Raw genomic sequence first — 14,063 nt, 5'->3', positions numbered from 1 at the left:
CCAGTAACCTGAGGCACTCACACATGTCATGGGTCAGTCACAGTTTGCAGGAATCAGTCCACAGCCACCCCTATGGAATACCATGGTGAAGATATATGCGTCTGGTGGCAACACTCAGATTCCCCCTATGAGGAATGATCAACGAGAGACGTGGGCACCTTTATTAAGCTGTAACAACACAGCTTAAGATCTTGATCTAATATACTTTTCTCACAACATCTAGGAGGATGAAGTGGATGACAAATTTACAGATTATGATGAATTTATTCAGGGCACTGCCCGCTTTAAAAAGCAAGAAATCCTTGATGAACTCATCCAACCAGTAGCCCTCAAAGACAGGAGGATACCATTTCATTTGTGAACCGAAGTTGAGAAAGCAGATATTCAAAAAGCTCAGGTAATAACTCCATTGGTGTCACCAATTGTGATAGCGAGAAAACACAATGAATCTGTTCAGGTCAGAATATGCAAGGACATGCAGCTTCCGAAAAAAGCAGGAATCTGGGATTATCATCCAATGCCTACCATTGGTTATATATTGGACATCCAAGATACTTCTAACTTTGCAAAACTGGATCCCAGGGCTGGTCATCATTAATACCTCTGTATGAAGATTTGCAGCATAATAGCACCTTCTCTTCCCATGTTGAACTCCAATTATAAAAAAAAAAAAATTAACTACATTTTGGGGTCTCCTTGTTTTCGGACACCATCTGAGGATTTCTAGCAGGCCTTCCTGGGGTGTAACGTGTCAATCACACACTGCTCTTCATGCGGTCGATCAAGAAAGGCAACATCAGGTACTTCAAGAAGGCCATAAATTAACGAGAAAGACATGTGAGTTTGACAAATAACTAAGTTTCTTTGGTCACATATCACCAGCCATGTGAAATCTGCTAACCCGCAGAAAATAAAGCATACATTATGCTACTCCTCCTTCAAACCAGTTCAAGTAAGTAGTTTTCTCGAATGAGAAACTACTGCAACAGATTGCTTCCAGAGTATTTCATTAAGGATGGCCAGACTGGGACGCCTAAAAGATGATCATGGGACACTGCTCTTTCCAAAGCACTTCATGCGTTTAAAGATGACCTCGCCATTGAAAATTCCCTTGCTTATTTTGACACTACTAAACCGATCAAGCTGTTAATGTGCGCTAGGCAACATGGCCTAGGAATTGTCCTGACAAAATTTAATACAGATGGATCTGTGGTCCCCGTTGATTATGGCAGCATGGTCTTGTGGCCACAGGATTTAAGACATTCACAAATAGAGAAAGAAGCCTTTGCAATTCCATTTGGTTTTAGAACAGGACAGGGTACTGGTCCACAACCGGCCTAGCTGCACACATATGCGTCCTACAGGCCTAACGCAGCCAGAACCCAGTCTTGGTGTCCACCCGCCAGACTGCACACATTCAACTGATATCAATGCACCACAACTAATGCTAGGATGCCGTTTCCACCAGGCAATTACATCAGCTGCACACATAACTGGTGCACCCAAGCACCCCACGACACCCTACTCTCTCAACTGACCTGGACTACGGTCCCCAAGGGCGTTCAACCTACAAGCACTTTGAGGTCATACCAATGATATATAGAGCGCTATATAAATGTCAAATAACATATAACATAAAGCAAAAGATAGTTTGGAGGAAGGTAAATACAGTGTACTGATTTTTTTGCTCAGGGGGAAAACAGGACATTCAGTCTTAAAGGGTATCCTCAATATTTCAATTGAAAGATTGCAGTAAGCCAAATATTAAATATCTTCCATCTGAAGGCCAAATAGATTCATAAAACATCCCCATTTTTTATAGGAAAGCAAACGTGGGCTACCATCTTCTGTCATTTGCTTAGAAAAAAAGGAATAATAACGTTTGCACAGCAACATGTAAATAGGCATGAGGAGTTCATAAACAAGAGGGATAAAACGGTTAATAGTAACAATGTGGCTAAGAGAAAAGGACTAGAATATACATCTACAGCAACTCTAACAAGAATTCAGACAAAGGAACGTTCAAGGAAAATCCAAAAGTAAGAGAATGTATAGTCTTGTACAAATTTAGTTTATATATAAAAATCCCTCTCTCCCTCCACCAACAGTACTACGTTACTGTATAGAAGGCTAAACCCAATTCTAGCACAATCCCGATGTAAAGCGATCTGCTGGTCTTGAGCTATGTTTGCGCTATAAGCAATAAAATAGAAATATATACCCATGAGGGACTTCAATTGAGATTTCTGTCTTTGGGTGTCTCCTTTAGCGTCACTGTTCTTCTTACTTTCTAAAACTGCCTTGAAGAAGGGAGAAATTGGTACAAGTGCAGAATTCATAAACTGCACAAGAGCAATGAATCATAAACAAACAACAACCCCTTGTGGGATCACGATCCTGAAGAATGCAATCCAAGTACCATTTTGCAGAAACAAGTCGACCATCAAAGTGAAACACCCCCTCAATTCATTTGATGTTCAGCTCTCCAATTTTTATCAACATGTTCTTATGTTGAAACATCACAATAACACTATATACACTCAGTTGATCTAAGAATAAAATAATAAAATCTCCTTCTGACAAGCTAGCAACATTCCAATTAAATGAAATATTTTAGAGTGGCTGAACAAGGGTCACAACAAAGCGAATATATAGGTTGGCTATCGCTATTAGACAGGAGGCACATCACTTCCACCTCTGGACAGTTGACCTACTAAGGAAACACTTCGCTTTTCTGTAAGAATGAATGAGAAGCATTGCTCTAACATTTAAAGGAGCTCCCCATTTATTGTGGTACCAATATGTATACGCTCACTCATTCACCAAGGCTCCTACTGCGAATGTTCAAAGGATCTAAACATCATCCCTGCCATGCACTGGCTTCAAGAGTATGAATTTGATCTTGCGTTATGCCTGGTTGCTGGCAAGCCCCCTCCCTACTTTCTCTCAAGACACCGGAGAGTGGATACCAAGAATGAAAAAGCTGCCCGTGAACAGACCAACATGTTAATGCTTCGAGAGTGGCATCTTCTACCATGAATCTATCTTTGGAAGAGCTAACACAAGCATCGAAAAAAACAAGTACATTGCCTGCATTGGAGGCATGCAAACTAAACATGGAGGAACTTTCTAAAGAGTCAGTATAAGTTCACAGAGGAGACGTACAGCGCCGTTCAAAGCTGCTTCATGATACAATCAGAAATATCTAGCATACTAGAGGGCCACTTACTGTGCATCTCGGGCATGGTCATAGTCAGCTGGTCCATGCAGGCCATTAAGGCCCCAACACAAAAGCTTGTCTAAGGGAGAATGCGTGGTTTCCCTGTCTAGAACTAGCAGTGGAACAACAGGAAGCTGCCTCCCATGCCAGGCCTCAATGCTCCACAAGCAGTGCGGCCAAGCATCAGATCCACGGAAATTGTTGCGGTAGTGCCTCTGCGCAAATTTCGGTTCACTATCCACAAGGCGTTATGTGCTTGTGATAATCAACACATTTTCCATATATCTCGAAGTTGCAATTATAAACTCAGTCGGCAAGTTGCTGTTCTCGCCAAATATGAGAACATTCTGCCCACTCATGGCTTATCCACCACTATCAACAGAAACAATTCTGCTTTCAAGGGAAATTGTTTCAACCGTTTCGTTTCCTGGATCTTTTAGGAATAGGCCACGGGCCAGTATGCAAACTTCAAGCAGAGGGTTAAAAAAAAAAAGTACTGAAAGTCACAACAGATCCATATCCAGAATTGGAACCAATGCTCTTCCAATTATTGTGGGAGTATATGTATATCTTCCATGATTCAACGTGTGCCGCCCCACTACCCTGCTGATGGGTCTGTCTCCAAGAGCCACCATCCACATCCAAACGTCAATGTCTCCTTCGGTATGTACCAATCCTGCAGTCATGAAAAGACATAATAGACTAGTGCCGAAGAAAGCAGGCGCCGGCATGCCAAGCAAAATTAATGTGTCCCAAAGTGGTGTCTGAACCAACCCAATTCATAACAGTAGCCAAGAAGGAACAGTGAACAGCAGGGTCCTCCACTGTAACCCAAAACATTTCTCATTTCAAGAACATTTTAACAAGAACCAAAGGAAGATAACCTTGTGAGCAAAGCATAATGATATTGGAGAAAAGATGCGTTGTGAACCAGACTTCCCTGTTAGCACCTCAATGGACCTGCAATAGGTCACCCATATTGGTCATTAAAGTGCAGGAATTGGTGAACTTGTCACATCACTATCCGTTAAGGAGCTAGAGAAGAACGCCAAGGGATTTCAAAGATGTTGAGACTGATTGACTGACTGACGTCTCATCACTTCATGAACACTTGGTTGATATGGTGGAGTCCCAGCAACACAGGTGGTGTCACGCAGGACATTACAGCCCAGCACACAGCCACACCCACAGGTACCGACAACATGCTCCAAATTAAGACAATAAAATCAAGCATTGGCAATGTCAACAGTTTGGGCTTTTGTGTAGGCATGGGAAAGGCACGTGTTGCTAGGCACTGCCGCAGTGGTATTAACTGGCTATTGATGTTTGCAGGTGCAAATTGGTGTGAGTACCAGGGCATCTAATAGCAGTGCTTGGCAAAAGCCTAATACTTATACACAGGTCATAACGGATGGCGTTTGCCAATGCTGGTTTTTAACAGGACTTCAGTGAAGGACACGTATTGTACTATCGAGTGGCTGAAGGCAGACCGGGTTAAGCCATTCCTATTGGACCAGATGCGTGTTTACAACGCCAATTAAGTCATTAACCCTTAGAAGACAGCTTTGAGAAAAGATAGGCAGGCACTTAGAGTGCAAAGTTTGATGGCAAGGCTTGAGTAAAGTGAGCTCAAAGAGTTCCCACGAGGAGGTGTTTTGGGCGGGCAGGGGCAGGAACTGGGTGGAAATGGCCATAGGAATTAGCATGGCCATGGGCAGTCAATGGGTGGGCAAATACAAAAAACACCTACAACCGTTGTGTCCATCCTCAGATGCCATTTCTCCCCATCTGTACTCTACTGCAATAATTACAGTATATGGTGGCGCTAGTAGCCCAAACTAAAAAGGTTTGGATCCTGCCCTCATGCAGCCAAGACAACGAAGATACTAGTGCTAGTGTATATCAGTCCGAATGCGTGATTAACATTAACCATAGAGCAAGGCTTCCCAAACTGCAGTATCAGTCGCCATAGTTCCTCTAGGTGCTGCACAGCAGTTAGCTTTGGTACATTTAAATATGTACGCATTTTAGGAATGAAGGATATCACAACAATGAACATACTCTTACCTCTGCTGGAAACACTTTACTGTCCACGGTGTGCTCTGATCCCCATTCATCTATTGCACCCCAGTGAAAATGGAACTGTTTGAGTTTGAACTGGTTCGTGAGTGGTCCCCCTTGAATCACTATAAGAAATAGAATAAGAAAAGCATATTAATATGGCCCCATGCATGCTCAGTGAAGTGTAAATTCATTCACTGTATTGCAAAAGTGGAAAAGTAAAAGTGTGTGTGTAAATACACACACACACACACACACACACACACACACCCCCCCCCCTTACCTGGTATGCATTTGTCCTGGCAGCCTTGCAAATGGCGGTCTTGGGTTGATTAAGCTATGTATAAAGTAACACAGGCCTCTTAGACAACAGGATTCGAGATTGCCAGGAGCTGGGGCTCATTTAGCTCCTGGTTATAGCCAAGGGGAGCCTGGCTAGCTTGAAAGCAACAGCTACCAGGAGCTACTTTTAACTCCTGGGTCAAGTGGTGCCATACAAACCTAGCTATGTGATTAACTAGATCTTTGGGAATGTATATAAAGGATGATAAAAAAAAAATAACACACTTAAGGGACATTTAGAACATATTGCATAACACGAAATGGATAGAAAATGTAGTTTGCATCTTGTGCATTGATTTGCAGCACACTCTGTATTCACTCCTAGTTCCCCATTGGTAGCTCCTGCCTAACTGGCTATGTCGGAGGATGGACACGACTTTTTAACGACTTGCCAAGTACTTGCTTTACAGTTTATGTGACAGTGCGGACTGCGGTCTGTCTCCATGTCATGCACAGTGTTTGTTGAATATATATATATATATATATACACACATACATATACACACACACACACACACACACACACACACACACATCACGAGAGCAGGCAAATATTGTGCTAAGAAATATTTTAACATGTCCTCAAGCAACATGAAAGCCGCAGGATATGAAATTAAGATTCGAGCAGCAGGAGCTAAAACCAGCTCCTGGGTGTCGGGCATCATGCAGTAGTCAAGCGATACCACTAGGAAACCAGGAACTAGTACACAGCACACCACAAATTTAAGTTCCATAGGAGACGCACATTTTACTTTTGTGCCCATTAGGCATGATCTATTATATTTATGTGTCCTAGATGTATGCCAATTCTTCTTTATTTACATTCTCAAACATTCAAAGCTAATGTTACATATGCATGTTTGTACGTTTGTAAGGCACCAGTTGGCCTGGTAGCCACACGTAGCTCCCGGACTGTTGGTTTAAGCTAACCAGGCTCTCCTAGGGCAGAAGCAGCAGCTAAATAGCTCCCAGCAATTTCGAATCCTGGAATTGGGTCACTGATGTAGCTAGGGCCGCCACAGATACAGCAGGCTGGGCTCACAAAGTGTGGCTGTGGCATCATTCTTTGAGTAGTTCACCCCACTCAGTAGCATAACAAAGAATGTTTCAAGAAGTGTCTGGGATGGGGAAGTGTGTTGCCAAGGCAGGGACCTATCCTTTTAAAACCCTTTCAAAGCCTAGCATCTACATTTCGGACATGGGATGTTTGTTAGAAGACCCAATACGTCTAGATGGCTTCCAATAGGCAGGCACTGAGAGCTTCTCCATGGGACACACCTGCCGCCGCCATGCTGCCCGTCACCCGCACCATAGGGTTCCTGAGGAGCGCTGCCCGCCAGCAGCTAGTGCAGAGAGCCAACGTCTCGGCCAAGCCCCCCCAAGGAGATTGTGACCCCGGCACATCAAGCTATGGTCCTCAGTGCCATGTTTCTCACTTTCCTGATTCCCTCCGGCTGGATCTTGGCCCACTTAGAGGACTACAAGCACAAACCCGAGCAGAAAACCATGATTCCAAAGCCAGCATGTCTGCAAGGAGCACTGGAAAAGGAGTTCACTTTGTGACCACTTATGCATATTTATAATGAAAATTAAAAAAGAAAAAAAAATAGCATAGCTTGTCTTCGATATATATTTACTTTACTTTTACTTTAATACATTTATATAGCGCAAACCATAGACCCTAAGGCGTGAGGGCACTACATGCCAAATACAACAAATAAAGCGAAAAGATCCAAAAAGGTAAGCCAGAAGGAGAATATTTTAAGAGCATGTTAAGATCATTTAATTGAACAAATGGGTCTTTAATCTTTTCTTAAACAGGTCCAGGGAGTCAATGGATCTCAGCTCTAGAGGGAGAGCATTCCAAGCTCTAGGTCCATTTGAAGTGAAGGCTGCGTTAGCTACTCTAACAGTGTGGCACTTTGGTTCAAATAGTAGGTGCAGATTATTTGACCTCAGCGTTCTTGTGTTAGTTCTTATGGATACTAGCTGTTGTAAATATCCAGGCATGCTCCCAGATCTGCACTTGTGTACAATAGTAAGAGTGCGAAATAGGAATTTGGCGGCCACAGGCAACCAGTGCAACTCACGTCTTGTCGTCGTAACGTGATCTCTATATTTGAGATTCAGGACGGCTCCAATAGCCCCATTTTGACATATTTGTAACCTGTTATATTCGGACTTATTGATTCCCATAAGGAGACTAGAGCAATAATCTATTTTTGCACCTACTATTGCTGTCGCAATAGTCTCTGCATTGTCCTGTGAGATAATAGGCCTTAAGTGTGCTAAAAGTTTGATGTAGTAAGCACATGATGAAACAAGACTACTGACATGCTGTTTCATGGTCATGTGTTGATCAAAGGTCACTCCCAGCGTTTTCACTTTTTTGAGGGGTTTGATGGATTCTTCTCCCAACTGGAAGTTATACTGAGGGCCAAGTTTATTAATAGTGTGTGGTGAGCCAATTAGAAGCAGTTCAGTTTTTGACTTGTTCAGTGTTAACCTATTGTGGACCATCCAAGTTTCAATAAGAGTAAAGACTCTATTGATGGCCAACTCATCTATACTATGAGTTCCAGAGAGCGGGATGACACATTGAGCGTCATCCGCATAGTTGGTAAATATAATATTCTTATGATCAAGCATTGCAAACAGCAATGGGAGGTGTGTTCGTGACTCCATTCAAACACTCCCACTAAGTCAGTGCCTTGTCTGGGATTGCTCAAGGGAAGCCCTTATTTATATATTTTTATAGCAACTTATACCCTGGATAATAAACCCTTGTGTAATACCCCTCTCTATGGATCCCCCTGATCTCACAGAGCCAAGAAGTAGGTTTGTTTTGCAATTTAAAAGATTTATTGGAAAAATTAAACAATAAATATATATATCGCACTTCTATAATAAATTAATATTTGATAGCACCCTTATGAATATAATGTTGATCAACAATAGTCTGACACTAGCACACTGCTTTACAATCAATGAGGAGTTAGTATAGGAAGGATAAGGTAGCAGAAAATACTTTTATGGTTTCAAGGAAAAGCAATGAGGGAAAAATTGCAGCACAGAATAAACTTGATATGATTTCAACAAAAGATAATATGATCACTTTTTCTTTGACAATTCCCTCCCCCACTATGCAAGATAAGGAGATGGAAGGAGAGCACACAATTATCAGGAATGCAAATTTCCAGTTCCCCCCAGCGAGCTTAGAGGAAAACAGGTATGATTTTAAAGCAGGCAAGATCCTTTTAAATGTGGCGGCAATTAAAGGAAAAATATGCTCAACATGCTTTTAATTTCCTCTAGAGGTTCAGGGTGAGTGAGAGATACTTTAAAATCAGTTCAGGTCAGCCCTACCAATGATTCGGGGATGGTTATCAGGTTGAAAACGGGATTCAGTAATGGAAGCAAAAGACAGATATTTGTACACGTGGTTGAAATGAAGCAAACTGTCAATTCGCGGCACTTTTTTCCGAGTGCGTCGATCGCGATTACGGAGGAACTATAAGGAGTAGCAAGTCGGTTCTAGGCTTGTTGGAAAGTTAAACCACGTTCCTAGCACGTACGATTCCAAGGATACGGACGGTTTTATGAAGGTAGTTTTTCAGAAATTAAATTACAGTTTCAGAATGATAGATGCGCTTGGAAGGTTTGAATCAACAGGATGGACACACAATTCTTTATGATGCAGTTCTAATAGGTTAAAATAGTTTGAATTAGATTATCTTAAACTAAGAGATTTGTTTTACACAGTTCTGGCTGAGTACTCACACTATAAATTTGAAATAGGCCGTCAGGGTCTGGTCAGGTTTAGACTGGACTCCTGGCGGGTGGTTCTGAAGTCACAGCTCTCGGGGTCAGCTCTGCTCTGCACTTCACAGCGGTCTGGGTCTCTCTGGTTCTGTTCTCTCTGGATACAGCACTGCTTTCTGGGTCTGCTACCGGTTCTGGCAAAGGTTCTTGGCAAAGAATCCAACAGCTCACCCGGCTGTAGAATAGTTTGGTTGGATTGCTGGATTCTGAAGGCCTGCTGAGAAGAGTTCTCAGCTTGTGGGTTAGGCCTTTGCTTCAAGTTCTGTAGTCTATCTGGAGTTTAAGTTCTGGATGTTCCTTCTAGATGTTGTGTGGTCCGGCAAAATGCCCCGCAAGAAAATGGAGAATGAATGTCTCTACCTGGGTTTTGGTGTTCCTTTTATGTCTTTAGAAAATGGGTGTGTGCGTGGCATAACTAAGCCTGCCCCTCACAACTCATCATTGGCCAAGTTTTCCTGTCTCCCTTGATTGGGGGAAGGAAATTGAGTGTCATCGTGATGAGGTAGTTTATGGGTCAGAGGATCCACCCCTGGTCAATTTGCACACAAATCTATTCTTGATCCAAATACATATTTATCTACGTACAATGTTTCTAATATTAGATGTCCAGTTAACATATTTTCTATAGCACCAAACCATCCGATCCCTGTCTTTGTAAGATGTCCTGTCCACTTATGACAGAATTCTGCCCTTTTCATCAAGAACACAACCTCTAAACATTTCCAGAATTTACACAAACATGCACAAGGAATGATAAAGTGTCCGATTTTTAACATACAGACATTCGGAGTAATACCTTATTTTCCACTACTACCCCCCAGAACATACCACAGAGTCCTAACACCTCTTAAAATGTGCACAGAAAAATCACAAGAATAATGATATTAATTATATAATTTTGACAAGTCCGTATTATGAATTAGCAATCTTTTTAAAATTATGCTCTGGCCCAGAGGGGTGTGGTTTCCCAAAGCACATGGTGGAATTTCTGGTTTGCCCACTTCCTCCAACTCAAGTTGCTCACAGAGGCACTGCCCCTCCCAGTTTCTCTCAAGAGGAAGCAATTTACAACCCCCCCCTAATTTAACATTTGCCTGAGCCAAGGAAGGCTCAGGTGCTCCTCCCCTGATTCAATCAGAGAGACGTAATCTCCTTTTGGTGGGAACAGCAGAAGGCAGCGAGGCCTGCGAATGCAGTGGCTGAGCAAGTTTCAACTCCTGTCGGGGGTAGTTGCCGAGCAGAATTCAATCTCTTCAAGCCAGGCTTCAGCCAAATGTCACTTTTGTTCCCAGTTTTTCCTTCAATCAAATCAAACTTACACTTTCTACACATGCAGCTAGAATGCTGATTCTAAGTTCAAAACTATGACATTTAACAGTTGCAAACTATGTGACACTCAACAGTAGGTCACTCATTTATTTTAAACATTTAGATTTTAGTGGCTTTCAGTCCAATTTAACTTAAGCTGCTGACATCCACAGCTCAGCCAGTTTCATTATGAACATCATTTAGGCTCTTTCTTTTCCCAGATTTTGTATGCACACAAGACTAAATTCTGCCAAATGTCTGCTGGTGTTCAGTGAGACTTTTGAATATCTTGCGATGTTTAAAATAGCCATTTTTAGCTTGCATTTCAGAGAAACAAAGGGGATTTCAAAGCGCTTTTTGAGCTAACCGGCACTGCTGTTTTTCCTTTGGCACCACGTTTCACTCATGGCGCTTCTGGCCCACCCCGCTCGCACTGGTGGGTGGCAGGTTAGGCGACCATTTTGGTGTGCGCAAAAACTGCGCGGTTTTCCTGGATTCTGGCGCAATGTGGGCTTTTCGGTCATCTTGGATTTTCTAAGCCCACAGCACCAAATGTTGCAGCATAATAGCTCGAACATGGGTCAAAACCCCTGACAGGTGCAAGCACCCTGTGGCACACCACAAGTCTTAACGATGGAGGCAGATTCAGCATTGCCCCAGAAGACTCTGCTATCTCGATTGTTAAGAAATGACAAAACCCAGTTGCGAGCTAGCGGGGACAAATTAGCAACTTCACACAACCTGGTGGCCATGATATCGTGGTCCAACAGGTCGAAGGCCGCGGAGAGATCCAGTAACATCAGCAGAGATGCTTCCTTGTTATCCATACGGGCCATCAGCTTAGACTTGATTTCGAGGAGCGCTGTTTCAGTGCCATATCCAACCCGAAATCCAGACAGATGGTTGTTTAAAATGGGATAGGTCTGGAGATGATCTGCAATTTGTATATAGGCCACTCAGTCCAGAATCTTAAGTAGAAAAGCTGTGTTAGTAATTGGACGATAGTTATTTGGCAAATCAACTGAAAGCCCAGGTTTTTTCAGAATTGGCATGACCCAAGATTTCTTAAGTTCCTCGGGGACTGTGCTGGTGGAAATAGAGGTATTAACAAATTGGCGAATGGAAGTAATTAAAGAAGGGGCACACGTTTTAATGATCATGGTAGTATGGATGTCCTTTTTGCTTCCTGTAGGCTTAAGTTGATTAATAATAGTTTCTAAGTCCTTGTCAGTTATGGGGGTTAAGTTAAAGATTGGAATCGTCGCTGGTCTACGATAGGTCCAATCCACAGGTGTGGCCTTGGAGCATTTTAGATTGTTGCTTTTCTCTAATATGTTTCCCTTAATGGTATCAAGTTTTTTATGCATCGCTTGTTGCATAACGTTGCACCAGCTAACATCATCTGAAATAGATCTATCTGCAGTGGTGTGATTCGTTCTTTCAAGATGCAAAAGAGCTCTTTGGTATTGCGTATTGCGTTTTGAATTCTGGCATTAAAAAAGCTAGATTTAGCTTTAGATATATATCGGAATGGTTTAAAAGCACAACTATGTCTGCACAAATGTCAGCAAATTACATTAACAGCATTATAATTTAAAGTCAATGCAATGCTTGAAATATTAGGTTTATGCAGTCATCACTACCAGCGAGGAGGCATGCAACTATGTATTGTAAGAGTTATATGCGGCTTGCAGACTAGAGTTGTAAATGCATTCATTGAGTGATATAATGGAATAAGGCCAGAAGCCCAACTGACATTGATGGTTAGGGTTCCGTGTATGCACTCTGCTGGGTCAAATTCAAACCACATGCACAAACATATCAACATCTTCCAATTTACAGACCTGAAAATGTTGAGATTAAGCGAAAAGAAAATGTCGTATTAAGCGAAAAAAGAAGAATGAAACAGGAATGAATACTTGGGTATAGGACAGGAAAAGAAAGTTGGAGTACAATGGGAAATCTTTTAGAACATTATTATATCACAATTTAATGAGGCCACCAGTGACTGAAAAAACATACTTGCACTTTCTTTTTTAAGAAACGGTTTTATTTGTATATTAAAAAAGTTGTATATAAAAAGGAAATACATTTTGCACATTTTTCGCAGCCTGCTCCATAGGAATTTCTGGGGATTCTACTGCTTCCATTCCACCAGCATGGCGTCCATGGCTGCCTCAGTTTGTGCCATCAACAGACATAGAATGTTGGCCCTCTAGTTCTATAGTAGAACTCTGGAATAAATCCACGTTCTCCCAGATGGGGGTCTTCTTCCTCACTCTCGGTTACAGTACCAGGATCTTTCAGCTCCTCCTAATACGTTTTTCTGTTGGGTTTCCTTTTGTCAGGTATTGGTCACCCTTCCAGGCAGGAAGTGGCAGTCGTCCATGTACCTTCTCTGGGTCCAAGACAGTAAACTGACTTTCTCCCTCCTTTTATACTGGCGTGGTCTATCGCATGCCTGTAAACTTATTTTTGATTGGACACTCTTGAATCACTTGCATTTGCTTAAGTGATTGGTGGTTTCTCTCAGAGACTCTGAACATGCTTGTAATCAGTAAATTGGTTTTAATTTGAAGTTTGTCCCTTCCAGCATTCCCTCAATAGGTTTAAACATTCAAAAGCTATTAAGCCAGTCTCTGCGTTCAGTGCCATTTTGGATTCCCTTTGTATTATGGTGGCTCTGCAGAGTGCTGACAACACTTGAGGCGGCAAGTAAGCCTTTGTAACCGATTTGCAAGCAAAAAAGCCATTGTTTTTTCCTCCCGTCAAGGTTTTTCATTGAAAAGCTTGTGACTGCTTGCAGCTGTGCACGGTAAAGAATCCTGGTGTGACTGATGTTTTCTTTAACTAAAAATGTTAATGGACACTTCTTTAAACGAAGCAGATCGTGGACAGTTATTCCGAGGTTCGTGGTCCCCAGAGAGCTTAACCTGATATTTGTTTGTACACTCATCGGCTGCTGGTCCACAGCGCCAATGTATTCTTTAAGCAAGGGATGTTGGGTCTTGTAGTTTATTCAGACTCCAGTATCTTTAATGGCAGTACTGCACTGAAGCTCATCAAGAAACCAGAGGGAATGCCTCCTCTTCCATAATGGGTAGCGGCCGGACCACCCCTGTCCCCTTTGGCTCAGTTTCCCTCATATAAAGTATGGTTAGCGCTTCTGAACCACCACACGGAGTAACGCATGTAGCACCATACATAGGCTATATACCTACATCAACTAAAGTAGCTGGGGACACACAGAGCCCCTCTGCGTGAAGAGGAAGGTTTTCTCCTCTGCTGCTGAACGTATCCTGCATAAGGA

At 42.4% G+C, this 14,063-nt stretch overlaps 1 protein-coding gene across 2 annotated transcripts in view; it reads right to left on the bottom strand.

The window, feature by feature from the left end:
• CA5A (carbonic anhydrase 5A) overlaps positions 1 to 14,063 on the bottom strand; it is a 362,632-nt gene that overhangs the window by 166,745 nt on the left and 181,824 nt on the right. For both annotated transcript variants that reach the window (XM_069636155.1, XM_069636148.1), the window contains exon 3: positions 5,288 to 5,406. In XM_069636155.1, coding sequence (XP_069492256.1) covers positions 5,288 to 5,406 — 119 coding nt within the window. The remainder of the gene's footprint in view (positions 1 to 5,287; positions 5,407 to 14,063) is intronic.

The sequence above is a fragment of the Ambystoma mexicanum genome, chromosome 1q, assembly GCF_040938575.1.
Source record: "Ambystoma mexicanum isolate Mex_15411 chromosome 1q, UKY_AmexF1_1, whole genome shotgun sequence".
Lineage (NCBI taxonomy): Eukaryota > Metazoa > Chordata > Amphibia > Caudata > Ambystomatidae > Ambystoma > Ambystoma mexicanum.
This window is presented reverse-complemented; position numbering and strand designations above follow the sequence as displayed.